Source organism: Falco peregrinus, chromosome 1 (assembly GCF_023634155.1).
Source record: "Falco peregrinus isolate bFalPer1 chromosome 1, bFalPer1.pri, whole genome shotgun sequence".
Lineage (NCBI taxonomy): Eukaryota > Metazoa > Chordata > Aves > Falconiformes > Falconidae > Falco > Falco peregrinus.
Genome location: NC_073721.1, coordinates 52,219,131 through 52,245,127, shown reverse-complemented (window position 1 = coordinate 52,245,127; position 25,997 = coordinate 52,219,131). Strand labels below are relative to the sequence as shown.

General features: G+C 44.6%; 1 protein-coding gene across 3 annotated transcripts in view; it reads left to right on the top strand.

Moving 5' to 3' along the window:
- The window catches only part of MAPKAP1 (MAPK associated protein 1), a 107,307-nt gene that overhangs the window by 58,604 nt on the left and 22,706 nt on the right, over positions 1-25,997 (top strand). For 2 of the 3 annotated variants that reach the window (XM_055794652.1, XM_055794640.1), the window contains exons 7-8: positions 1,489-1,598; positions 20,049-20,156. In XM_055794652.1, coding sequence (XP_055650627.1) covers positions 1,489-1,598; positions 20,049-20,156 — 218 coding nt within the window. The remainder of the gene's footprint in view (positions 1-1,488; positions 1,599-20,048; positions 20,157-25,997) is intronic. The other variant, XM_055794646.1, reaches the window with a different exon arrangement.

Below are 25,997 nucleotides of genomic sequence, written 5' to 3'. Positions count from 1 at the left end.
TGCTCTGAGATCAGCCCCATCTGGTGCGCTCCTTACAGCGTAGCAGGCGAGTTCATTTTTCATAATGCATAACTGAGCACCCATCATAGATTTCTTGACTGTGTCTTTGGCCTGTCCCAGCCACTCCTGGCAGATGAGGTTGAGTTGCAAAGCTTAACTGGCGTAAATAAGGTAGCGGTGTGCTGTGAGCAGGGTAGAAGGGGACAGCGTGCACTTGCTGTTCTGGCAGCCACGAGAAGAGCACAAGTGAGTGAGCTGCAGGACAGCAAGCAGGTAGCCAGCACATGCCCAGGCGGGGGGGGGGGGTCACTGGCCGCCGTGTCTGCACTGTGGCCAGGAGTAAGTGTTCCTGCGTGGTGAGGGCTTGAAGGTGTCATGTATTCACCTGGGCTGTGTCACGGTGTGGGCTAGGGGTGCCACATCTGAAGTGATCTGACCTCAGACTTGTATTCCCAGCGTTTGTGTCTGGAGGAGACCCATAATGCGGTCTTGTTTTTAATGATGTAATTGCGTTGCTTGGATTGCTTCTGACTGCCAGATGCTTTTCAAAATATTCCAGTTGTGATATTCACATAGAGCTCTACTCCCTGATTAAAATTCCTAGTTGCCAGATACAAAGCTCCTCCTCCTGTCTAAACAGCTTTGCAAACCCGTTTTTTCCGTGCAGTGCAAGTCTCTCCCTGTGGGTGCCCAGCAGCTCTCAGGTTTCTGTGCTAACTGTCTGCAGTGACATCTACTGACATGAGCAGAGATTGACTGCAAGGTCTAAGGGGCAAAATTTACTGATATATTAATCCAGTATCTCTTCTGTTACACTGTCACCTTCTCTGCTTCCCCCGTGATGCCACTCTCAATATTTGACTGGTGGTGTCTCCCATAACCGTCCCCGTGCTGTGTGCAGTGTTGCCCCTGGTGCGGGCTCTCCTGGGGGCAGCTGCCGGGAACCTCGCCGTGAGACTCTGCCACGATGTTCACAAAAACCTGTCCAAAGAAAGCACGTTACTTACGTTTGAAATAATGCGATCTGTTAATAGTGCTGAAAAGCTGCTGTTATTTCTCTGAGTGTTGTTCTTCCACTTCTGCTTAATGATTTGTTACATCTGCCATCGGGACATGTATGAAAATGACATTGCAAACTGTTTCTCTTGTATGCACTGTGAAATGCCTAGCAGATACTTAATAATGAGTAGTTGAGGAGCTCTGCAGGTACATTTGCTCATTTTTCTTTTTTAATGATGAACACAAATTGATCAAAAATCAAGATAAATTAGGAGAATCCTTGCACACCTTGAATCTCAATCCATTTTCTCCATTTTCGTCTCTGCCTTTCTAAGGGAGTTTGCTCAGTTTCTCCTTTTAACTTACTTTTATAGCACAACTTTGTTAATTGGTGGGCCTAACAGGTCCTTTGCTTGAAACTAACAACAATTGCAGTGAGCTGCCTGCTGATGATTGTGTTGTAAAAATGCATGTGCATCTGTCTTGCAGAAATGCTGCTCATGGATTCTCACTTATTCAGGTGGACAGTATGAAGGTCACCATGAAGGATATCTTACAAAAGGCCTTAAAGAGAAGGAAGGGATCACAGAGAGGCTCAGGTGGGTTATTTTATCGTATTTTCTAGAGGGTAGGGTGTTTTTCCATGAGCATATTTTATATCTCTTTTTAACTGTTTTGGAAGATGCTCGGGTTTTTTTCAGTAGGTATTGTGATCTTCAGTACCACTCAAAAGCAGTTCCGTGTGCAGGTTTGTGTTCTAGATACTGGCAAAAAGCAGGCAGGGGAGGAGCTGCATAATGTTTGCTGCAGAGCAGTATATCCATTACTGCAAATATTTATTTATGATAACAGAGCCATTTGCATTCAAGTCCAGTAGTGGTAATTTGAGATGATGGGTGGAAGTACAGTAAGGCCAGTCCTTCACAGAATTTGAATACTTTTGATTTATATAAGAAAATGATGCTTAGTATGATTTTTAAATAATTTAAAGGGTTCATCGCTACTTGTAGAGAAAAAGAAAAATTTACTTTCTGCAATGTTGTCAAATAGTACTGTTATAGTTAAGACATATCAACATTTAAAAAAGAAAATTTACAGTACTTGAATTTATATTTTAGAGCAATGCTTTTCCAGGGTGTAAATGGGCATTCACATATATGTTAGTGTATCTATTTCAAAAGTGTTGCTGGAAAGATCTCTCAGCCTTACAAGAAATAATTATGTTGAGAAATTGCACCGAGTCTTGTCACACAACAAAGGAACTTTAATATAAACCTATCTATATACAAGGTAGAGATAAGGATCTTGTCTTTGTAAATGAATGAAACCTCCTTATATACATTTAGTTTTAACTATGGGAAAAGAAAATAAACCCTGTTCTCTTTAGAAAAAGTAGTTCAGTGTGGTTTTTAAACGAGTGTATAATCTGTCATGGATTTAATTAGCTATCTTCAGATGAGAGCTGAAGTTTTAATAAAAGTTAGAAGAGAGAACACAGTGAAGGACACGGATGAGCTGTCTCAAGGCCATATTCCAAGGGAACGATAAGAGCTGTAAAAAATGGCAGAGGAGAGCAATTGAATGAAGCAATGAAAATCTGATTCTCGTAAAAAAAAAAAAAAAGGGGGGGTGGGGGGTGGGAAGGAAAGAGAGAGATGCTGGTAGGGGTGGTTGTAGATGAGACCCGCCAGCGTCTGCAGCAATTTGGCTGCTGGCCAGGAGTCATTGTTCACCCTCGGCTGTGGCGGCTCCGTCCAGATGTGCCAACTGCACGTTTCAGCTTTTGCCAGCTGACTGCGCCGTTTGATAACCAGCTCTCTGGATGCCCATCACTGGCCGCAGAGATAGAATTAAATGATGATGATCTTCCCACAAGTTGGGAGAGGAAACAATGCATATAAATCTTGATTTCATCTCAGCGTGAGAAGTCTTTATCCATCATCACTCATAATGAACAAGTCGTTAGCTGCGATGAATGGTGTTCTGTTTTTTTCAAACACCTCTTTTGTTCACTTTTTGGGTGACTTTTATTTGTTTCCTGGGGTCAGATTTCTCTTCCCTGAAGGGAGGTGGCTAAAGGATTCACTTAGCTCAGTCTTTAAACTACTTTCCTCCCTTGTGTAACAGATGTTTTACTCTTTCACCCATTTGAAATTTGGTTTTGCTTTTATTTTGTTATTTTTGCTCAGTAGCTTAGAAACGGCATGGACCTGTCACTTATTCCTTCAACTAATATATTTATTTCTACTGTCCTGGCCCTCCTGCTGAGAAAGCTTTGCAGTAAGAGGGTATATAAGCATGTGTGTATCGTTTTGGAGGGGTTTAATTATACAAGAAATCATTTAAATTTACTTTTAATAAATTATCCGTGAGACATCTCACCCCTTTGAGATATGACCATCATCCCTGCTGTGGATATAACCATGGTAGAAGTCCCAACTAAAAACCTCGTGGTTACTTATAGGTGTATTTACTTCTGAACATGTAATTGGGTTGCTTGAAATAGTCGGTGTTGCAGATTTCAGTTGAGCTTGTGTATAGATAGGTCCAGAATCAGGACCTGCGGCTGTAAACTTCATGAGTTGGAGTCACTGCAGGAAGAGCAATCGCTCTAGGGAAAGGTTTCTACTTTAATTCCCATATTACTGAATTTCATAAATGAAATTTTGTTTGTTTTATTTTTTTAACTGTTGGTGAGCACTCATAATGCATTATTGAAATTGTCATGTCATACTGCCATGTGGGTGAAGGGACTTCTCAGGTTAGGTATTTATGTATTAAATTGGTAAATCACTTAAACTTTTTCATTAAAATTATATTCCCTTATCCAAAACTTCCCTTATTCCCAGTTATTTCCCTTACCCAAAACTGTGATTCATCAGTCAGTGTACTTCGGTGGGGTGGGGGTCTTCAGAGGGTCTTGCCAGTCATCTTTAAAAAAGCAGAAATTGCAGCCGTCTGCACAGAGGGTTCCTCTTGCCTGCCCTGCCCTGGGGATCCCAGACCTTTCCCCGAGCCCTTCCACTGCCGCTAGCGGTGAAATGCCGCCGAGGCTGACGGGTGCTTCAACCTGGGATGCCACCACAGTGGGCACGGCTAGGCCAGGGCAGGAGCAGGAGGATATTGCCATCATTCTTCATCTGCCACCCGATTCTTCCTATTTGGAGTGGATATGCCTCTTACTTTCACTGGGAGATGCACAGATAAATGGATTTAAGATCAGACTATTATACGGTCCCATGCCGTTGTAGTTCAAGTCATTATTAAACAGTGGATTAGGATGTCAAAGTTCTGCATAAAAGATAAGACATAATTTAGGAAAAGCATTTCTTCTTATTAAGCAATGCTTCCTTTTAAGTTGATTGTTCTGATTTTTAGAAAGTGATAACCAAAAATAGATGTAATATGTTTATTTAAAGCTTTTGTAATAGTTTCATAAAATATAAATGCCCATGAACTTTTCTGCCCATGCTCAACATGCCTCCAGACCAGCCTTCACAGGATGAATGAATTTATTATGTTTACAGCTGATGCTGATTTCAAGTACTTGTGTAAGAAGTTGCTCTCTGACCGATTTTCACTGCTGACTTACATGACATTTTTCAACTTGGTCCTGTGTTTCTAAGAAAACACAGATCTTGGTTGGCTTTTTTGGGTGAAGAAGAAATTGAAGAGTTTCTCTTGTCTAGTCAGGAAGGGTATATTCCAGCATGACCAGGGCTAAAATACTAGACCGATTTTCCCTATTTATTTTATTCAGATGGTAGTCTGCAGCTTACAGGTAGGTTTTCCAACAAACAATTGAGCCACAAGTTCCTGAAAATCCATATGCTTCAGCCACCTCTGAGTCAGTGACCTTCTGAGCTTCTCTATTTTTTAATTTTGTTTAAAAGTGCTGTTGCCATCCTTGCAGCTGCCAGCCCTTGCCTGCCTTGGAGCACCGGGCTGATAACGACACAGAACATTCCCCTAGGCGAAGGGTCACGCAGAGCCGAGGTTTCTGCGTGTTGTTCCAGCGCGTGCACCGGCATTCATGTAGCTGTAGTGTGAACCATGTCTGCAAAAAATATCAGTGTGTTTATTTCAAAATGCCTTTTTTTGAAAAGACAAAAGCTGAATAAAGGCTTTTGACTGCAATTTAACTTCAAGCCAGAGATTATTTGTTGCAGGGAGACATAGCTCATTAGAAGGAGGTAGAAGTGGGGTAAAACCTTTGTTTCATAGAAAGCAGCATGAAAAAAATGGAAGCACTATTCTGATTGTGCCTAGCTCTATTTAGGTATTATGTTAGGTAAAATTATTGCAAACTATTCAAACTACATTCCTTGCAGCTTTCCTTTCTTAGTGTCACAAGGCTTTTGCCTTAGATGCATGAGCACTGACTGTTTTTAAATAATAATTTTTCGAGTCAATCAACAGGAAATGCAGGTGGTAAAATAACCTGTATGTGTTACAGCTGAGAGATCCACGGCCCTTAAGTCATTTAGTAGAGGACACGGTTGTAGTGAAGCAGTGCTTTGGGAGCCCGGTGACCTGTCCCACAACAGGCAGCAGCAGGGGGTTAATGGGAATACTGTATCATCTCTTGCCACGTGCCCAAATCGCCAACTGGAAGAAATGCATGGGAATGGCTGCAAGTTAGGGAAAAGCCTGTAACAACCAGTCAGTGCTACATACTGGAGAAGATAAATCTGCAGAGGAAATTGTTGAGGCAGATGTTTAATTAGCTGGAGTCGGGCTGGATAAATCAGGATAGGAACTGTCTATGCAGATATGCTGGTGTGCCTTCCTTTTCTCTGGGCTGGTTTCATTGTCTTTTGAAAAACTAACTGTTCTTTTTGCTTAGGAAAGAAGCAGGAAAAACAGTCATATAACCTCTCTGTTACTGTAATGGATTCCCTTGTGTACACTCATAAAATAGAAAATGTAATTGATGTTTTCTTATGGTAATGAAAAATAACTAAGTAGAATACTTTATTATCAATTTGTTTAGCCTATTGCATGCTCAGCAGCATGTATTGCAGATGCATATTTTACGCAAGAGCTGGAAATAAAACACTGTTGGTTGTGGAATGAGCTCCCAGAGGAGGCTGGTCTAATCCAGCAGTGGACCACCTTGAGGGAGGCTGGGAGACATGTCTCACGCAAGAGTTTTCTCAGAAGGGGCAGGATGGGAGAGAAAGAACCTAAGGAGGAGGGGTGGTACCCTACCCACGGCAGGTCGGAGCGGTGAAGAGGCAGAAGCTGAAAGCTCCCTTGGTGCCACAGGGACCTTGCTGCACCCATCGCGTTGGCCTGGGTGGGCCGTGCTGGGGTGCAGGGGTAAAGGCCCCGTGGAGAACCCCAATATCCATAAATAGTTTAATTGCATTGTATAAACTTGCCATGTCTTGATCTCTTTAGAGAATGGTTTTGAACATTGTGAGCACTCCAGCAGCTCATGGTTTAAATATAAAATTGGTCTGCGATACAGCAGAGCTACAAAAAGGGAATCATATGCTTGAAATTGTGAGCGTGAGAACTTTTCGTTCTTCCTGAATTTATCAGTGAAAATGTCAGATATGGTCCTGTCTGTATTTTGGACAGATACAATAATAGAGTCTTAAAAAGCCTTCTTAGAAGGTGAGATTTGGGCGTTCTAGTACTTGGTATAAGTCTGCTCCCTGGAAATCAATTAATATTAACTTCTAAAAAAGGTAGATACTAGGCATGCTTTTAAAATCCCACACTCATGCTTTGCAGAGGAAGTTTTGTAGGTCGTACAGATCATGTTACATAACTGTGAAACCATTATCAATATGATGACTCGATTTGCTTTACTACTTAACAATTTTCCTACACAGTCAATCTGGTGTGTATTTCTGCTGGTGTTTTACCAATACGTCTGTGTTACCCGGTTAGCCTAGGAATTTAGGTGATGGTAGACGTACATTTTAAATCTTACATTTTAGGAATGCTCTCAGCTGGACCAAGGAAACCACATTTTTTGCAAGGCAAAATGCAGAGCCCCTTATGTTCAGATACTGCAGCACAGCTGAGACTGGGTCTGACAGCATCCCACAGTGTGCAGTAGGCAAGTAGATCTTATCAGGCTTTTTATATCTGCACTGAAGCCTGCATTCAATATTTCCTATAAAATATATTTGCATGGGTTATGACTTTAAGAACATAAGAAAGATGATGACTTCATGCTTGATACTTTGTGTATCTTGATGCCATGGTGATTCTCAAATTAAGTATGTGCAGGAGCTATATGTACACTTGAAACTCTTCCCTCCTTTGAGCTGTCTCATTCCTTTTGCTCTTCAACAAACATATTCTCTGGGATGCCAGTTGCCTTTTCCTCCAGACCTTGACTGAATGGACTATAAATACTAATGTAAAGTAAATAAGAACGCAGAGAGAATGTGTACCAAGGCTTTGTTTTCAAACAAATTAAGCATTGATGTCAGTATATAAAAACTGAATGTTCTTAGAAGGAAATGAGAGACACAACTAAACCATGTAAAATGCTGAAATGTTAGAATCATCCTGCCTGTTTCTGGTCCATGTCAGCCTCTCTTCATTTGAAATTTCTTGTGAACAGAGAAGCCTTGTCTGATTAATCTTGTCTGGTTTTAAGCAGAAATTCTTTGCAGGGTGAACATGCTACTGATTATTATTTAATAGCTGCTTCAAACTGCAAACATCCCTGAAGCAGAAATGCTCAGTCCTTTTAAGAACAAAATGCTATACAAGTTTAATTGTTATAAACAATACCTTCTGCCAACATTTCACAGACATGACCTGTATTTTCCGTAGGTTAGGGTGAGAGTTATTAACTTCGTATTCTGTTCGGTTTGGAGAGAGACTTAATACTTTTTCTATAAATGAAAACAGCTGCTTTACAATAACATTCAAGTCCCTAACAGCTGTCAACTAGTGCTTTTTTCATTCTTTAAAATGTGTAAAGTGACCAAAAATAGTCTAAAATAATCTTACTAGTCTGGATAAGTGTATTATCTCACTGCCACGGGAAGCTGAATAATAAGGAAAGAGAAAAATTCAAGAAACTGAGATAGGAAATAAAAATAAAAGTCTCCATGTCATATTTTAGTCTCTACAACAGAATCAAACTAATTGTGGCTGCAAAGGCCACTTAAAATAATGTGTTCTATCACCAGCTAACTCAGAGCACAATCTACTACAAAATCATCTTTTGTAATGGTTTATTATTCCTGTGTTTCAGATTTGTTCACACAGAGCTGTTAAGTTATCCTGCAGAACTTGGAGAGCAGAAGCTCCAAATAAAGATGCTGCGTGAGGCTCGTCCTCCACAGAAAGCAGCTCGGGAAGGGAGCTCGGAGTTCTCTTTGGAAATTCACTTTTGAACATAGAGGTCTCAGCACCGCTGTTAACATCAAATTTCTTGTCTTAAACATGCACCCAAAACTATTCATAACCACGTTTTATTCAAAACTTAGATGGGGCATAAGCAAAACCAGCAATGTGAAGATCCCATTTGTGTGAAACACCACTTACTGCCTGGCAGCACCCTGCCAGGCCCCGGGGAAATGGCGCGGATGCCATCGTGCCGAAGGTTTTCGTTTAAACCTGTCCCACGATTCTCCTGTTCCTGGAGTATCTCAGCAGTTCTGTTTGTAAATACTTGGTCCTGCTGCGGTGGTGCCGTATGATTTGTCCAGCTCCTGCCTGCCGCAGGTGCAAAAGGAGCTGGTGCTGCTGTGGTGCCGGGAGGGGGCACGGCGGCTCCGTGTCCCCGTGGCCAGTGGCACTGGGAGCGCGGTGGGGGCTGCGGGAGGGGGAGACTGGCGGTGGGTGCGCAGGACCTGAGCCATCTATAACACACAGGTTTGCTCCCTCTGTGGAGCAGGTCACCCTGAGCTGTGGCGGCAGATATATTTCCGTAGGGTCCTCAGTGAATCCGGTATCTGGAATGAGGGCCAGGGGTCTCTGCATGTGCAGAGATGACACCTTAGACTTTGAACCCAGAACCTGCTTCCTACCATGTACACGTCTCCGGTTTTAATTTCTGAATTACTGAAAATCAGGTCTTTAGAAAAGTATAACACTGTGACTTTTACAAATATCCCTAATCCCAAAACAGAGTATAGCTTTTGTAAGTTCCTAAACAGAGTAAACTACTTGGACTCTTACATGCTGGTTGCCTTGAGATTACTGTTGGCATGAATGGAAAATGTTCCCGTTATTGTCCATCAGGACATGTTTTTCTTTCGTCAGAGGATAGGAATCTGTGCCCGGCTGCAGGGAGCCCTGGGGGACCTTGCTGTGAGCCTGTGTGGAGCCTGCTGGGGAGCCCATCTCCAGCCCTGCAGGACCCCCTCTGGCTCAGAGCGGGGTGCCCCTGTCCCCCCGGGGCACCTGGAGCTGCAGCCACCCCTTGAGGCAGGGGTGCTGGCTCTCCCCTCCAAGGGGGTGGTTGCACATGGCAGGAGAAAGTAAAATACGAGGAAAAGTAAGGGGAAGGATGCTCATTCTGAGCATCTTTGGGATGGCGCCGGCTCTCCCAGTTCACCCTGGGGGTGATCAGGTGTTGGCAAGCACAGGAGAGGGCAACTGTCGGGCTGTGGGTGTTAAGGTGGCCGTGTTAGCTGTGGCCTTGGGACTCCTGGCTGGCACCGCCACGTCGGGCCTGGGGCTGGGTGGCTGCTCCGGCTGCCAGGGGAGCTGTGTGTCCCCCCTGGGCTGTGTGCCCCCATCCCCACCTCGCAGGCAGGGGAATGGGACAGAAGGTAAGGGCTGGAAAGACGGGGAGGGATGTATTTGTATTGCATATATACCTGTATTTATTTATATACGTTAAAAAAGGAGGCTTAGGAAGATAAACTGTTTAAAACCACAGGCCTGTGATTAAAGCATTTTTAAGAGATGAACCACAATTAGAATAAACTGTCATTAACGTTTGATACTGTCACTGAATGATGGTAACTGAGGAGTTTAAATTTAAAAGTAAATATGTTAGAGTAGGCGATGCATATGTTTGCTCTGACTCTTAAGGAGATGGAAGCCCCAGCATCTGTGACAGTGAAAAGCCAATTAATTTGTATTTCTGTGTGTTTACATGCATGCTTTTCTGCTTAATGGTAGTTTTGAGCTTCTCTGGCTTTCAGTGCTTTGTTTTGGATAATTACAGCATCCCTGCAGGGTGTTGTACCCCTGGTTATGAATGGCTTTACCTGGAAATACTTCAGAAATTCTGGTTTTCCTTGCATTAAGCTGTTTATATTAGCGGGATTTAAATTAAAAAGAGCATCGATATTTGTAGATCCTTGGTCAGGGCTCTCCTGCTTGCTGCCCCCCTTTCACCAAAGAGGCAAGGTGGTAAAAAAGGCGTAAGTGAAGCGTAGAGCCCCCGGTTGTCCCAGCTTTCTCCCGGTTCTGCTGGTCCCGTGCTGGGGCGGTAGGGGCTGGCTGCTCCTGGGGGAGCTTCTGCCGGCTCACAGCTTTCCTTACCCCTGCTTGGCACCCTCCGCCCCATGTTCCCAGAGCTGTTTGGCCCCGCTGCTCACTGGCTGTCTGCCGTGATGTCTGTTAGGGAAAGAGGAAGGGTTGCTTGCTTATTATTTTTGCAGCAGATTTTCCTCAGCAGGATTGGTGTGGTGCAGGGTGAGCCCCTCTGTGCTGGAGAGGGTGTGATGGAGGCTGCTTGAAATTATTTCCTTCTGTCTACAAACTCCATCTCTGTTTTGCAGTGGTAATAATTTATTTCAGCAAGCCCTTTCCCACCAGCCTGCTGATGCTGAGCAGACACTGACCTGACGGGGGGGACGGGGATGCTGGTGTGCGTGGAACAGCTCATCGGGAATAAAGTTTGTGAATAGTTTGTCAGAATAGAAATAGCTCGTTAGTTCTGTGCATTTGGGCTGATGGGATTCTGGACATCAGCCTGAATGGTTGAGGAAAATTTTTCATGCCTGGTCTCTGAAATGAAAGTGAAATATTGAACTGAGTCTATTTTAGAGCTGTTGGTATTGAAATCATACATTTATTGGTTCTTCTGGGTTGGTAATAAAGCTGTAATTTATGTGATATTTTAAATTCTGTGATTCAGTGTTGGGATGATGGAGACTTTTTTTGTTTATTTTATCCACTCTGATGAAAGAAGGTACTGCTGATACACCAGGTAGAGTCGTGGGACCGTCTTCTTCCTGCTTGTTTTTTGTGAAGCTTGAAACGCACCCGTCTGGGTGCTTGTGTTGCCCCTTGCTGCCGTGCTGTCACTTCTGTGTCTGTAGCAGGGGAAGGACCTTTGTCACTTCGCAGTCCGAGTCAGTGTGTAGAGGCCTCATGTTGATCTGCATCTCAAATAACCACCTGAACTTGGACTGGGGGATGCTCGGCATGCTGGGATGCTTGGGATGCTGGGATGCTCACATCGTGCCCTCCTCTAGGCAGCAGAGTGTGGAGGGGACTTTGGGTGGGTCAGCTGGCACATGTACTGCCCTGACATTGTATCTTCAATTTGTGATTTAAAAAAACCCACCTAAATACGTATATTGGTATTTCTGCTTTAAGATACATTACATTATAGATCAAACACGATGATTTCTTTCTCCTCTCAGCTTTATTTAGAGCTATATTTTGCTAATGCCAAAAGAATAAAAGTCTATAGTAGCAATTAAATAAAGCACTTCTGTTAATATTCTGCAAAGACTGGTTTGCTCCTAGTTATGTGCATGTTTTCTATTCTTCAGAAAAGCAATACATAAATGAAGTGTTTGTTTCTTTTTAAGGGGCTTTTGACTAAATTCTTTAATTTCACTGGCTGTCAAGGTAGTGTTAAGTAAAATGGGTTTGAACTGCTGTAGTTTTTGTGTACTGGACTAGATGTCAGAAACCTTTGCCGTCACTGGAAATTCTGTCACTCTGGATTTACTATCTGTTTCCCACAGCTGAATTCTTAAGCAGTGTGATTTAACACCTTGGCTCTCCATCAGCCGGTCCTGGCATTTATTTGAATGCATTACACCACTGGTTTCCATAAACTATTTTACAATTGTTTCATATAAATGACTGTTTATTTCTACAAAAACCATCTGTATTTCTGCGGAGAGCAGCAGATAACTGTATGTAAAATTCAGTAATGTCACAACAGTGTAAGTTAAGAAAAAACAGATTGGACAGAAAAAAAGTCTCATGCTTGTGCTTAATGTTAAAAGTTTGTTTTCACTATTTAAATATTTATTTATTAACCAGTATTTGCATTTGTAATGATAAAATCTTTATTCCACTTCAGAGGTGTTGAGGGGCTTTGGGGATTTTTAACGTATAAACAGATTTAAGATGTCCTCATAGCAGTAGGATTTGAGATGTAAACATTCTGGCTTTACAGCTATTTCCTCTCAAACTGTTTACATATTTTCTGTGGTTTTATTGTCATTGCCGAGCACACAATGGAGTCCTTGCCCCTTCTGTCATGTTCGAAGAAAAATCCTGCAGAAGGAGGCCTGAGACCTCTCTCCATTCCCAGTTTCTGTGCTCTCCACAGTGTATTGATCCCTCTCCTCAGGCCCCTTTTGTTCGTAACCCTGGCCCAGGGTCTGTGTCCAGTGTTGATGGGACATGTGCTCCCCGTGCCGCTGCGGAGGCAGGTTGCACCAGGGGCTGGCAGGGGACGGCGCGGTGCCTCGCTTTGCCTGCTCCCAGCCAGCACCCCAAGGAGCAGCCACGCTGAGCTATTTTAATTCTTCCATATGCCACCCATGTGCTGGCAGAGGGAAAGCTGGAATCCAGTAGTCTTACACTTAGTGCGACTGATACTTTCTGACAGACTATTTGAAATGATAGAAATACATAAACCTCCTCTTTTTTATGACCTTGTAATAGCTGCAACATATTTCCAGCAAATATTTTCTATGGCAATAATAAAAAAGTGATAACAAAAAAATAAATATAAATATAGTTTAAGCTCAAAAGAAATCACACTTTGAAAACCTAGGGTTGGAGCAGTGAAGTAATAAATCATGTATCCTTGTGAAAGGAGAAACTTGAAATAGGAAAGTACCACAGACATCAGCATTAAATGTTTATCAAGTATTTTCTTTTGACTACTTTCCTGTCTTCTGTACATGGACAGAGCCTGGAACATAGCTCATATTCGCTTTTGCTTATTTACTGTCTGCCTGGCATCTGCTGCCTAGACTATTAAGTGACGGCTGCCTGACCGTCTTCAAGTTTCTGGTTTTACATGTGTTATTTTGGAATTACAGCCATGCCGGCAGGAGCCTGGAGCCCCCCGCAGCTGGCACCATGCTCCCAGTGGAGCACACGTTGGCATGGCGCATCTCCTGTGTCCCCGCGCATGGGCTGGTGGGGCAGGCGCTGGCCGTGCACAGACGTGGCCATCCTCCTGCAGCGCCCTGTGAACTTCTGCGGCTGTTTAGGTGACGAGCTACAATATTGTGTCCCGCACCTCCGTGGACGTCCATAGCTCCCGGCGTAGTGTTTGCCAGCTTGCCGGGGGCAGGTCTCTGCCTGTTGTCAAACCAGACGAGTTTTGCAGTTCAGCTGAGATACCACGGGGCACATGCCCCGCTCTGCCCCAAGCCTCAGCAGGTCTCGTGTTTGGAGGCTGAAGATGTTCTTGTGCCGGAGTGTTTCAGTAGAGGAGCTGTGTCAGGAGAGCAGGTTTTGAAACTAATCCACAAACAGCAACAAACCGCTGTGAGCCGACAGTAGGCACCAGGAGGTTTGGTAGGGGTCAATTATGAAGGTGCTGCATTGTTAAATACAACGTGTAACGTTGCTTGTATCTGCTGCTCTTTCAGGCGTGGGTGGTGGCAAGTGTTTGTTAAAGGAGTTAAGGAGACATCATACACCTTGCCTTCCTTACCAGGCAAACTGCAAAACTGTCAAATGCAGTGGTAGCAAAGAGCAGAATTAGTAGATGACATGCAGACAAATGCACTATACAGAGGAAAAAAATTGTCATGGCTTTTGTAGAGCAGGTTGTGCCTCAGAAACAGGTAAGCGGTCTTTGAGGAAGCCGGAGACCATCTGAATGAGGATGATGTGTTTTACATAGCATGCTTAGATTTCCAAAAAAGATTTGACAAAGACTCATAAAGCAATTAAGCTGTCACAGGATGAGAAGGAAGATCCTCGCATGGATTAATAATTGATTAAAAGACAGGAAACAAAGAATAAGAATAATGGCCCTCTGTTATTAGTAACTAGGTTACTGGTGGAGTTCCAGTGGAACTGGTAGAACCTGCATTGTTCCATTAATGTGGGGCATGGAAAGTGATGTGAATGCTGATGTTACGAAATGTGTTGTTGATACAAAAGAAGTAAGAATAGTGCAAATAAAAGCTGTCTGTGAAGCACTGCAGAGGTATCTCACAACGCTGAGTGACAGGACAATAAAATGAGAGAGGGAATTCAGTGTCAATGAGTGCAAAATAATATACATAGTAAAAAGCAGCCGTAACTATGTGTATACAATGATGGGCTCTAATTACCTTCCATCAGTCAAGAAAAGTGTCCCAGAGTCGTCATGAGTAGTTCTCTGAACACTTCAGCTCAGTGGTTAGAAGCAGTCAGAAAGATAAATTGAACGCCAGAAATTAGGAAAGGAGTAGAGAACAAAACAGAAAGCGTTACTATGCTAGTCCATAAATCATCATGAGTCCACATCTTAATTGTTATATTTTATCTCAAACAGTATAATATAAAAGTAAAAAGGTACAGAAATGGATGAGTGTGAAAATGGATCAGATGTGTGAAGCGAGGAGTAGATGCTAAGGAGATAAGATCTTTTCTGGTTTGGGCAAGACATGGCTGAGGACAAGAGAAGGCTGTGAAGTGCATGTGGTAGAGGTGGTACGTTGCAGGGGGGCAGGGTATCACAGCTGTTCCGAAGACGGGAGATGTGTGCCCCAAAAGCAGTGGGTTGACAATGGCTTTTTGAAACGGAAAGGAATTATTTTTCTCGCACAGTGCAATAAATTTGGGAGGTCAGTGTTATGGAAATCAGAAACTCAAAAGTGTTCTGAACAAATACATGGACCATAAAGGGAGCAGAAACAGCTGACAGCAGAGCTGGAACTGGGGCTTTTGTGAGAATTATAGGAGCTCTTGAGAGGGACGTAAAGATAAGGGACAAAGAGGATGTAGCGATGTGTTTTGTTGCAGAGACTAACAGTAAAACATGGGTTCAGTTTTAAACCATTTGGGTTTTTTTGTTTATGCTGGTCTTTTTAGGTTAGGTTTGACAGTGCTGTAAACATTAAATATTGAGGTAAGTCTTTCAATAATCCTTATTTTACCCTGTTAACTAGTTTGGAGATGAACATGGGTTTTGTTTGTGGTTTTGTTTAAAGCTGCGTTCTCTTTTTAAGTGTTAGTGTTTGTTTATTGTGCAGATTCAACCTCTGACCGGGGTATTCTTCATTGCTATTGAAAGTTAATGGGGGAAAAATTGCATTCCAAACATTTGAACCTGTAGTAGCCATGGCTGAACTTAGTTGATCTCTGGTGATCGGTTCAATTTAGTTACGATTTTTAGCCATTAGGCTGGGGCTGAATGATGGTGATTTGGTTGAGGCCAAATGTCTGTAGAAAATTGGCTGTTTGATAAGAGCCCTGTTATCAGAGGGGGATACTTTCTCATTTACATTTAGATGAGTATTGATTATTTATTTACTCAGAGAAGTGAGATTCGTTCCCAATCTTATCTCTCTCGTCTCTGCTTGTCAGCAGAAAGAGAGAGAGAGCTCCTGACATCAGCTCAAGATAACAGCACTTTGTAGGGAAGATAAAAGTTGGAATGGACCTTTTTCTAGTCTTGACTGAAAGGATAAGTTTTAAAAATTAGAACTGATGGGTCATGCTTTCAAAACCCCATTCTGAAGGCTTTGCAGCTTAAATGGCAACAGAATTGGTTTGTTGTTATGCGGATGGCCATTGCCTTTTGTAAGAGATGCTTAATTTGATTACCAGGTGGGATTCTTCCTGGGGCATCTTTGAATTGTGCAGTAGGAAGCTGTGGGTGTAGTACTGGGGGTGTTTCCGTGTAAAATTCCTGGTAATCCTTCCTTTTACCAAAGAGGTGTCTTGAAATAACGGAAGCACAGTGGGTACCTGTAGGCAGAAGCCATGGTGTGGATGACTAGATGGGGGGTTTAGTGGAAGGGACGTGTGTAACGGAGACTGAGGCCCGGAGGTGAGGTGTGCCAGCACCCGGCTCCAGGGATGCTGAGCGTGGCCCTGGGATGGAGCAGCTCCGCCTGTCGAAGTTAGCCCCGTTCCTCCACAGCTCCCGGTCTGTCAGTGCACTCAAACTAAGTCTGGAAGAGAAGAATTGCTGTTACTGGTATCGTTTGCAGTATGTGGTTTAAGCCCTCACTCCGGCATGCAGGATGCTTCACTACTTGTGTGGCCCAAGAATGGAGAAGACTGGATGCGTCAGGTCACCAGAGCTGGTGGAGAAGGGGCCCGGCTCTCCAGGGGCTCTGCAGCCCCAAACAAATTCCCGCTGGGTTTTGAATAAAAAAGTTTGCTTGAAGGTATAGCCCCTTCTCTTGCACTCCTTCGTTTCTGGTTTCTGCCCGCTGCCTTGGTTCCCCTTCCTCCCCAGCCACACGAGCGCTCGTTCCTCCAGCCCTGCTCGCTGTAGCACCGACTTCTCTCACTCCAAGTATTTGTGACAAAATGACAGAACTAGAAGAGGATTCGTATTCATTAGCTTTGTCTTCTGGCTGTTTTCATAGAATCGTAGAATCATTTAGGTTGGAAAAGACCTTTGAGGTCATCAGGTCCAACTGTTGACCCATTTTGCCCTGGTAACTTCCATTTTAACATAGGTGCTGCCAGCTGGGTGGTGGAACGTCATACATGCGGTTTGCTCCCCGCCATGCCGCAGCAAGCAGTGTGGGGTGCACACCTGGGCTGCCGCCCCAGCCGATGCCGCGGACGAGCTGCGGTCCTGCCGCCAGAGCTCTGCTGGGGTCATGGGCCAGGGCCATCTGTGCCAGGAATTTAAAGGTTTGTTTTACAACTACATGGAGCGTTTGCATCAGATTACAGAAAGCCATAAAATCCAGCTTTAGTATTACCACTTGAAATTTTGCTGAAATTCCCAGAGCAATGTTCTGTTAGGGGACCATTAAATTCCCTAATATTTCTACTCCAATGACATCATCTGAACTTGTGAGAGAAGTCTGGTAGTAAAACTCCTCCACAGAATCAGCCTAACATTTTTCATCTGTTGTGAAGTAGAGGTCATGTAAATGTGTACAGATATTTAAAATGTTTTATTTAAGAATAGATACTCTCTAAAAATCCATTTACACTTTTTTAATGAATGTCTTAGTTTTTTCTGGTTTAAAGGAGTTATTCATATGGCAGGTTGCCTTGGTTTCCAATCCGTAGCTCCATTTCGATGCTTTATTAGCAGGCAGTTAATACGGTCTTGACACAAACTGGACAACACAATTTACCTGATCGTGGAATACTCAAGTTGCTCCAGATAAAAATCAGGCTTTGATGTTGGCATGGTGCTGGTGAGGGAGATATCACCGACATCACTGCACAGGATGGCAGGAAGCTTGCTCAGCGTCGTGGTGATTGTTTCTGAGAGAGGGTGATGCTGTTCTTGTGGGGAGCTGGGATGCAGCGGCAGGCGCTGGCAGGTCCCGGTGCTGGTGCTGTGGTCGGTGGGCTGGGGCACTGGTGGGGGCAAGAGGCTGTGTCTGTGGTAGAAACGCTGGGAGTCTGGGATGTGGTACCAGGTACCAAGAACACAGAGATGCAGATGGGGACCAGCAGTTCTGCTGCTGTGTCACTGCTGGTACTGTTCAGCATCCGGGTGTAGGCTGGGAACCTGGAAAGTGGCTCTTACAGACAGGCAGAGCAGGCAGGTTTTGCTGGCACTGATACAGTTTTTAAGCCTACACCAGTTTTAAAATACCAATTGATGTACCATTTTGATACTTGTTTCAATTCAGTATAATTTGCTTCTGCCTAACAAGCCAGGCCTCTGTTTATTTAATTTATTCTACATTTTTGGTCACATTTCCAGTAGCTGGGAGAGGAGAAGCGGCGGCTGTCTCTGCTTCCCTTTCTGTGAGACATCCCAGCCAGTTCCCGAGCGCAGTTTGTTCTGCAGATGCCCTGACCACCACGCATCCGGTGCTGGTTGCACGGGCGGGGGGAGCGGCTGTGCATTCCCCTGCGGGCTGCGGGTGGCCCGGCCCACGTGGGCCCGGAGAGTCACCTGGAATAAGGGAGCTCCGTTCTACGGAGAAATAATGTTCCGCTGCAGGAGCAGAACACACTTGGGTCGGGCGGTGAGCACTTCACGTGGCTTCTGGGGAGACAAAATGAGAAGCCGTAATTGAAATTCTGCTGTAGTAAATTTAAAATTAATTGGCTAACAAATTCCATTTCTTAGGCATGCCATCTGAGGCTAAAATACTTAATTTTTTTATATGTTTTAAATATTTCATCATATACTGTCATAATTCAAAGTCAGGAAACATTCAGAAATATTTTAAGTACTGATAAAGAGGGAATAGATTTCGTTATTTCAGTTCTAGGGTTTTTTGTTAAAGTAAGACCTGGCCGAAGGTTCTTTGCATCACTTAATTTTTTTCAGGTACCCGTTTAGAGTTATTTTACCCATTTTTACAGAAATGACACAGCTGAGAACTTGGTGTACACTTCCTGGGTGGGAGCAGGATGGAGATCCACCCTGCCTGGGGCTGCCGCAGGGATGGAGCTGCCTCCGCCAGCTCCTGCCCTTGGAAGTGGCTTTTCTCCTGCCCGGGGTCCCATGCAGAGGTTGGCTTCCCTGAGCCATCCCATCGGGTCCTGTCCTGCTGGCCTGTGCCTGACTGGCAGGGCTTCCCCTGGGATTGCGTTCCTTTTTTTATCCCAGCTAGGGCATATAGCTTAAGAATCCATTCAACAATATTTTTTTTAAAAAAGTGGCCTTATTTTTATAGAAAATGCTTTTTAATACATTTTCTGTGGTTGGAAAACAGTTTTTTAAGTAGTATCATCTTTCCTTTGGTGAGATGGTTTGGGAAGAAGGTGGTTGGCACCTGCATCTTGAGGATCTACAGTTAAATGCAACATACGTGAAAATAATTCATTTGAAGCAACAGCATCTGTACAGGCACATTCGAAGCGGCTGGGTGTTAACAGTGAACAGATCTCTGCAAAAAGCAAACCCATCTCTGGGTGGCCCTTTCGGCTCCTCGCAGCCGTGGCGCTGCCAGGCACTGCCACCCTCCGCCCGGCTGGGCAGCGGCGGCTGTGGTGACAACGTCCCTGCCCTGCACTTCGGGAGCGCTTGCTTTGGAGAAACACATCGTGGCAGAGGGAGAAATAGCCAGACTGGGTGTCACAGAGCTGGTTTTCAGGATAAACTGCAGTTCATAGAAGAAGGGCCGGTTTCCTCCCCAGCTGCTCCTCGGTGCTCTGTGCAGACACGGCCATGGCCACGGCAGCCTCCCCCCACAGCTGGGCTCCCCTTGGCCTTCCCCGCCGGTGGAGGCAGCCCCCCCAGCTCCCAGCCGTGGGCCATGGTGTGCTGCAACCCCAGCAGCACGGCACGGGGCTCCCCGGCGCACAGCAGCCGGCCTTCGGTCTGTAGGGCCACCGGGAGGGCAGGGCAAAGGGGAGCGATCCTGCTGTGCTTTTCCGCATCAGGGAGGGTGCCCCGACAATCCGACATGGTGCACACCAGGGCCTGAGCAGGTATTTCTCACAGCTGGCAAGAGCCCAGTCTTGCGGCACGGGCAGGGTGTGTAACCCAGGCTCACCTGGTGCAGGAGTAACACAGAAGTGTTGGGCAGGAGTCGGCCAGGTAGCGGTGCTGGGCAGCCAAAGGGGACTGGAATATGTTTCCTTGCACGCATCCTCCACCGTTTGATGACAGGGCCCTTCCCTTCAGCAGAGAGCTTTGAAACATAAACATCTACCTGCCTTACTACCAGGCTACAAGTAATCTCATGTTAGTTGAACGTGATAAGCCATCACTTTGTTAGAAAACAGATGATTTTACAAGTTACTTTATGTTTCAGGTCCTCAGTATCGGCTGGAGAAGCAGAGTGAACCTAATGTCCCAGTAGATTTAGACTGTACCTTGGAGAGCCAGAGCACTTTGGAATTCTGCCTTGTCCGGGAGAACAGTATGTTTCCCCTTTTCACTTTTGCTCTTGTAAATTGCTTAAACTCACATAAGTTATGTATTTTGGAACACAAGCTGTACTGTCTGGGCAAGTAAGTTTTGACGAGACTCTTTCCTGAGACACTTCTCAGTTGTGCCAAAACACTATTCCAGAGGGAAATGATGGATTTCATACCTTCTAGTAAATAGTCTGCATCCTGTTTATCGCTTCATGATTAATCTTTTTCTGTTAAACTCTGCTGTGTAAAGTTGTGACCAACCCTGAAAAACACTGGAAATACAAAACTTTTTCTGTTGCAGGCATTGCTTAGTGAATAAAGTGGTTGGTCTGCAGGTTTTGCCACGTCAATATGGCTGTTAGAGGCACTGATTTTTTTCTAATAGCATCTAAAGAAATTAGCCATGCAGGTGTAACTAGAGCAGTCTGATGATTTTTAAAGGTCTAGACAAATAATCTTCTCTCCAGCTATGCTCAAATATTTCTATTCTGTTAATTTTTTTAAGGTCCTGATATTATTTCCTGATAAATTTCTTTACAAGAAATTATATGAAACTTTAAAAAAACAACCAAACATTTGACATTGATTTGTGTTTGTCCTCCGTAGCATTTTGGTCGATCCTTCATTCTTCCCAACAGTCATGCTCTCAGTTTTGGGGCATTTTTTCATTCTATTTTAATTCAGATGTAAAAATGTTGATTGTACTAATGAGGAAGCCAGCAGCATTCAAGCTGTCGGCCAAGGCCATGCTCAGTGTGTTTGCTGCAAACGATCGTAGTAAGAGCCTGTTTCAGTAGTAAAGTTTTTTCTTTCTTTACAAAGATTAGACCTTTCCATTTATGCTTTTTGTCCATAGCATTTCATACTTTATCCCAGAATGAGAGCAGAGCATCCCCAAAGTACCTCCTAATTCCAGTGGCGAGTAGTAGGCTCTGCTCCCATTTAAGGAATAGCAGCTGCCACAAGCTCACTGGTGGTACGTCAGCGCTGGAGCTGAGATTAAGCACTCACAGTTTTGGCTGCCGTTCTCCGCAGAGTGGGACTTGCTTCCAAAATGATGCTCCTGGTTAATTTCTTCATAAAATGCTTCTAAGAAACCATAGGAGAGGATGCAGCAGAAGGTGGCAGGGCTGCTGTGCATGAGGAAATGGAGCAATTTTAACCTCGCTAATCAAGTTGCACTCTTCCACAAGCCAGAATTCCCCGATGTCTGCATCCATCCTATTATTTTTGCATCAATTTTTAATCTATGAAAAGATTCATGCTTTCAGAAGTTTTGCACGTTTTGATTAGAAGTAACATTTTTTTTAATCCAGGCTCTAGAATTAAAGGTATATTGTATATACTGCATTTTTAACGTATTTTTATCATCTGCAGAGGAATCCATGCTGTGGCTCATAGCTGTATCTGCTGATGCTCTTAGTTCTCATGAGTGACTAGGTTCAGGTTGCACCATTACTTTAATAGTAAATGTCATAAGTTTGTAAGTGCTTTAGCAGGAGGTATTCTTTTCCGCATGAGTAGCGAATGCCGCAGGAGAGCCACGGAGGCCTTGTCTCAAAAGAAATGTCAGTCAGTAACGTTGAGGGAACACTTTTCCCTTTCCCTGAAGTCCTTGTGCAGCAACTGCTCCACTTCCCTCCTAGGCGAGGGGATGCCAAAGCAGCTCCTGGGCAGAATGGAAGGCTGTAGGATAGACCTCTGGGGCTGTGAGTCAGAAGTACCCTAATTTGTGAGCTCTCCTGGCCCTCCTTAAGCACATCAGTGGTGCTCGTGGTTGGGGGCCCTGGCTGGGATGAAGATGCCCCCAGGATGGGGAGCGCCCTGGGCAGGACCCTGAGGGCTGCCCCAAGCCCCCGTGCTCCTGCCCTGCTGCCCCAGCATCCCATCGGTAGGTGGTGGCTTTTTGTCTCGTTCATGGGTGTTGGGTTTATCAGCTAGCACCTAGAACATGGAGGAGCAAAGGCAATCCAGACCCTTTGACTCTGTGGAGTTCAAAAGCAAGTCACTGGTTTAGTTTGTTCAAGGCTGGCAGCAATCCGCAAAATAGTAGACGCTAATGTGAATTCTGTCTCTGCTGCTGTGCTGGTCCTGAGTGTTCTCCGAGCTGATATCAAACTCAAGTAAGGAATGCAGGAGAAATCTTCTGATTATAGTTTTTCCCCCAAAATGTGGGTGAATTTAAAGCAATCTTCCATTGTCCCTGCTCGGGGATGTATGTGGAACACCCGTGCAGTTAACTCTCTGCCCACATAGTTCAAGGACAACGCAGTATGTAAGATCAGCCATAATTCATGCATTGTACAGAGCCTGGTTCCCCCAGTACGGAATAAGAAATTGGATTTTGTAGTGCTTAAGGAGCTATCTTTCGGCATGGCATTAGAATAGAAATATTGACAGTTTTGCACTATTAATAAAATAATAGCTTGAAAACCCTAACATCAAAATGAAATATTCATTTTGTGCATTTTGTTTTTATTTGAAATACTTTTAGCTTAGATATGTCAGTCAGGGAAAACTCTGTTATAACAGCTATTATTTGTAAATGTGCTCTTCATAGTCTCATATTCATTTATAAATAAATATATATGTATGATGCCAAACATCTGCTAGTAAAATAGCTGCCAGTTTCCTTCGGGCAAATAGAAAGTTTATATTTCAGGGTATTAAATGAAACAGAAAACTTTCCATTATTAAGAAATATGCACAGAGAAATCCCCTATCTATCCAGTGCTTACTAATAGCATTCAAACGAATAAACTGTTTCCAGTATGGCAAACTTTTTAACTTGCACTAAGATTTATCTTTAAACTAAAAGCTTGCACTTTGTAACGTGAAATGCTTTTATGTATAGTAGCAAACTGTTCATGGCTAATTTAGTTTTATTCTTACCATCTTACTTCTGGAAAGTTCCTCTTTCTCATTTTATCATTAGATAGTAATTAGTATTCAAGGGAAATTGGTGCTAATATATTAAAATTGGTTTAGTGCCTTTAGACCTGTACCAAAGCCAATGTCTTATTGGAAAATGTAATTGGGGACTCTGTGTATGTAATTAATTGTATTACAATTAAGAACTTTCATTAAGCAATATACTAGCACATTAAAGTAATAAGGGACATTTTTGCAATGCAGTTAACTTTATATTTTGTTGTTTTATCGAGGAAATACAGGTTCACTTGCTCTTGAATAGTCTACATACGGCATTTCAATATTCTGATATTACTAATGTGTCATTTTTATACATCCTCTAGTGCTTGCAGGGGTCCCTTTTGGGTAAGGCTCCTTCTTTTCACTTCTAACTTATTTTCAGACTCGTGCTTCCAGTGCCTGTCGTTTCATTACCGTTTGTCTCATTTGAAAATTAGGATTTTCTATGAGGAGATTGGATTGAGTTACTATACAGCTCTGTATTGCACAGTAGTTCAAGCACTTGAACAAAAGTGCTATCTCTGTACTGAACCTGGTTTTCAAACAAGCTAAAGAAAACAAAGCAAAAAGCCCCAGCAACAGAGTAAAGGTCTTAAACTGTCATTTCCAGCCTGGGAAATGTGTCAGTTTTCTGGGTGACCATCAAACCCAGAGACTGCAAACTAGTGCCGTGACTGTGACTTCTAACACACCATAGTGCGTCACCACAGCAGCCAGCTTAAAGAGTAGAAGTGTGGAGCCCTTGACACCAGGTTTGCTTTTTATTCAGCTTCTATGGGCAGAAAACACCACTCCGTTTGGGTTTTTTTCAAAGGAGGAGGCTGTGGTTTAATGTTCTGTATGGTTTTGCCGCACAAGCAATCTGAGCGGCGATGGAGAGCGGTCAGGCTGGCTGGGGTGTCCCTCCACTGGTAAGGACGGAGGAGACCGGAGAAATAAAGAAAAAAGCGATGTAGCTGAACGGAATGCCTGCCTTTGGTATGGGGTCTCCCTCCATCCAGCACCGTGTGTTCTCCCATGGTGACCGGTTTTAGGGATTTAAAAACATTTCCATGAGATCGTGATCAGCTGCACAGCATCTGTGGTTCTGTCTGGGAGATTCCGTGAGCACAGGCTCCCCATGCTCCCACTGACCGACCCCCGCTTCACTGTCACCTCCCTGGCCTTGGGGTTCAGCGTTCAGCAGCATGGGGCCACCTGCGCAGTGTGCACAGACCCCAGCGTGGCCCCCAGCCCCCAGCGCAGCCCCCAGCGTGGCCGGGCACTGCCCTGCCAGGGGGCCTGGAGCTCCGGTCGAGTCCAAGCAACTGTAACGAGTGGAGCTCCTGGAAGGTGGTGGGAGGCTGTTCCCCAGTTATCCGGGGCTGGCCCAGGGCTGTGGCAGGGGGGGAGCTGGCCCGCTGCGGGCAGAGGCGGCACGGGCTGCGCGGGCAGAGGCACCGGCTGCCCCGTCCCTGCCGGCCCGAGCACCAGCCCTGCTCTGCCCCGCACACATGCTGCCCAGGCGGGGGCAAGGCTTGCAGAGCCGTGGCCATGCCACGGTGCAGGGCAAGCAAGAGTCCTGCGCAGCCGTGCCACGCATTTCTCAGTCCCTGGCGTGGGGGGAAGCACAGGCTTCCCCTCAGCCATTCTTTTCCTGCTCCACTCATGGATTTTCCTGCCCAGCTTCTCCAACAGTTAAACCCCTGCCCTGGGCGTGCCTCCCCTGTAGCTGCGTATTGCACTTCATGCAGGTTCTTGTCTTGTGCCTTGTTCATCCCACACCTGACTCCAACTTTTTTCACCTTTTCTTTCACAACATGAGTCTTAATTAGGTAGACTATAAGGTAAAAATGCAGAGGTCATTGCAAACTGAGTCTCCATGTCGTTGTGTGAAGGAGTTTGTTTCTGGAGGAGGATTCTGTCCCTCCCAGGACCAAGCGATCTCTATGCCAGCGGATCCGTATTGCTGGGTCGGCTCTTGGGCTAAATAATAGACCTGGAGCATCTACTTTACTTGATTGTCTTCCCGAGCAGAAGCTTTTACATTCAAAAGCCACACTGTGATCTCCATTACAAATACCCTGACAGGCCTGTAAATATTTGACAGGTTTATTCACAGCTGCTTGCATGTGGAAAACATTTTTATGATTTTTCCCCCAATCAGCTGGTGGAGATGGCTCTTCCCTCGCTGCCGAACGCTGGCAGTCTCGCAGACATCCTCACAGAGCTGCGGGGTAAGAGCAATATGCCAAGTTCTGCAGTCAGGTTTTTCCCTGCAGGGCATTTCTCTCTGTTGTTACTGATATTACTGCTATTATCCAATGCACCCTCAGGGGTCTGCATGTCTTGCCATCTTTAGACAGATGATCTGTTTTGATGGTGGAGTTCCTGGCTGCTCTCCCAAGAGCAGCAACTGTAGAAATTCTGTAAACCTGAATCCATTCACAAAGCTTCATAAAACAAAGTCGGCAGAGGTTACAGATACGCAGAGGATCTGAAAGGCATCCAGAGCAAAGTCCTGCTGTTTGGCTGCTCCGCTGTGGCGGGTGATGCTCCTGCAGTTTAGATGCTGACACGGTGCTCACGATTTTGGTTACAGTGACAGTTTTTTCCCCTGGATGTGATCTGGCAGGCTGCTAATTTTTCTTTCCAATACTTTTTTTTGGCGGTGTGAAATCTGAGAAGACTCAGTTTGGTACTAGCCGGTGAAGTGGATAATTAGCGTTCCCCCTTTGCCGGTAATCAGTGTGGGTGGTGAGGCTGGGGAGGCTGGAGGCCGGGTGGGGAGGCTGGGCACACAAAGGCAGCAGAACCTGTAGAGCATCCTGTGAGTCTGGATCTTGTGCAGTCTTTTAAGAACACAGGAGTTGCGGGTACGAGGTTAATATGTTGCTGTTCTTTGTGTTATTTCGGAATTTCTTGCTGCTACC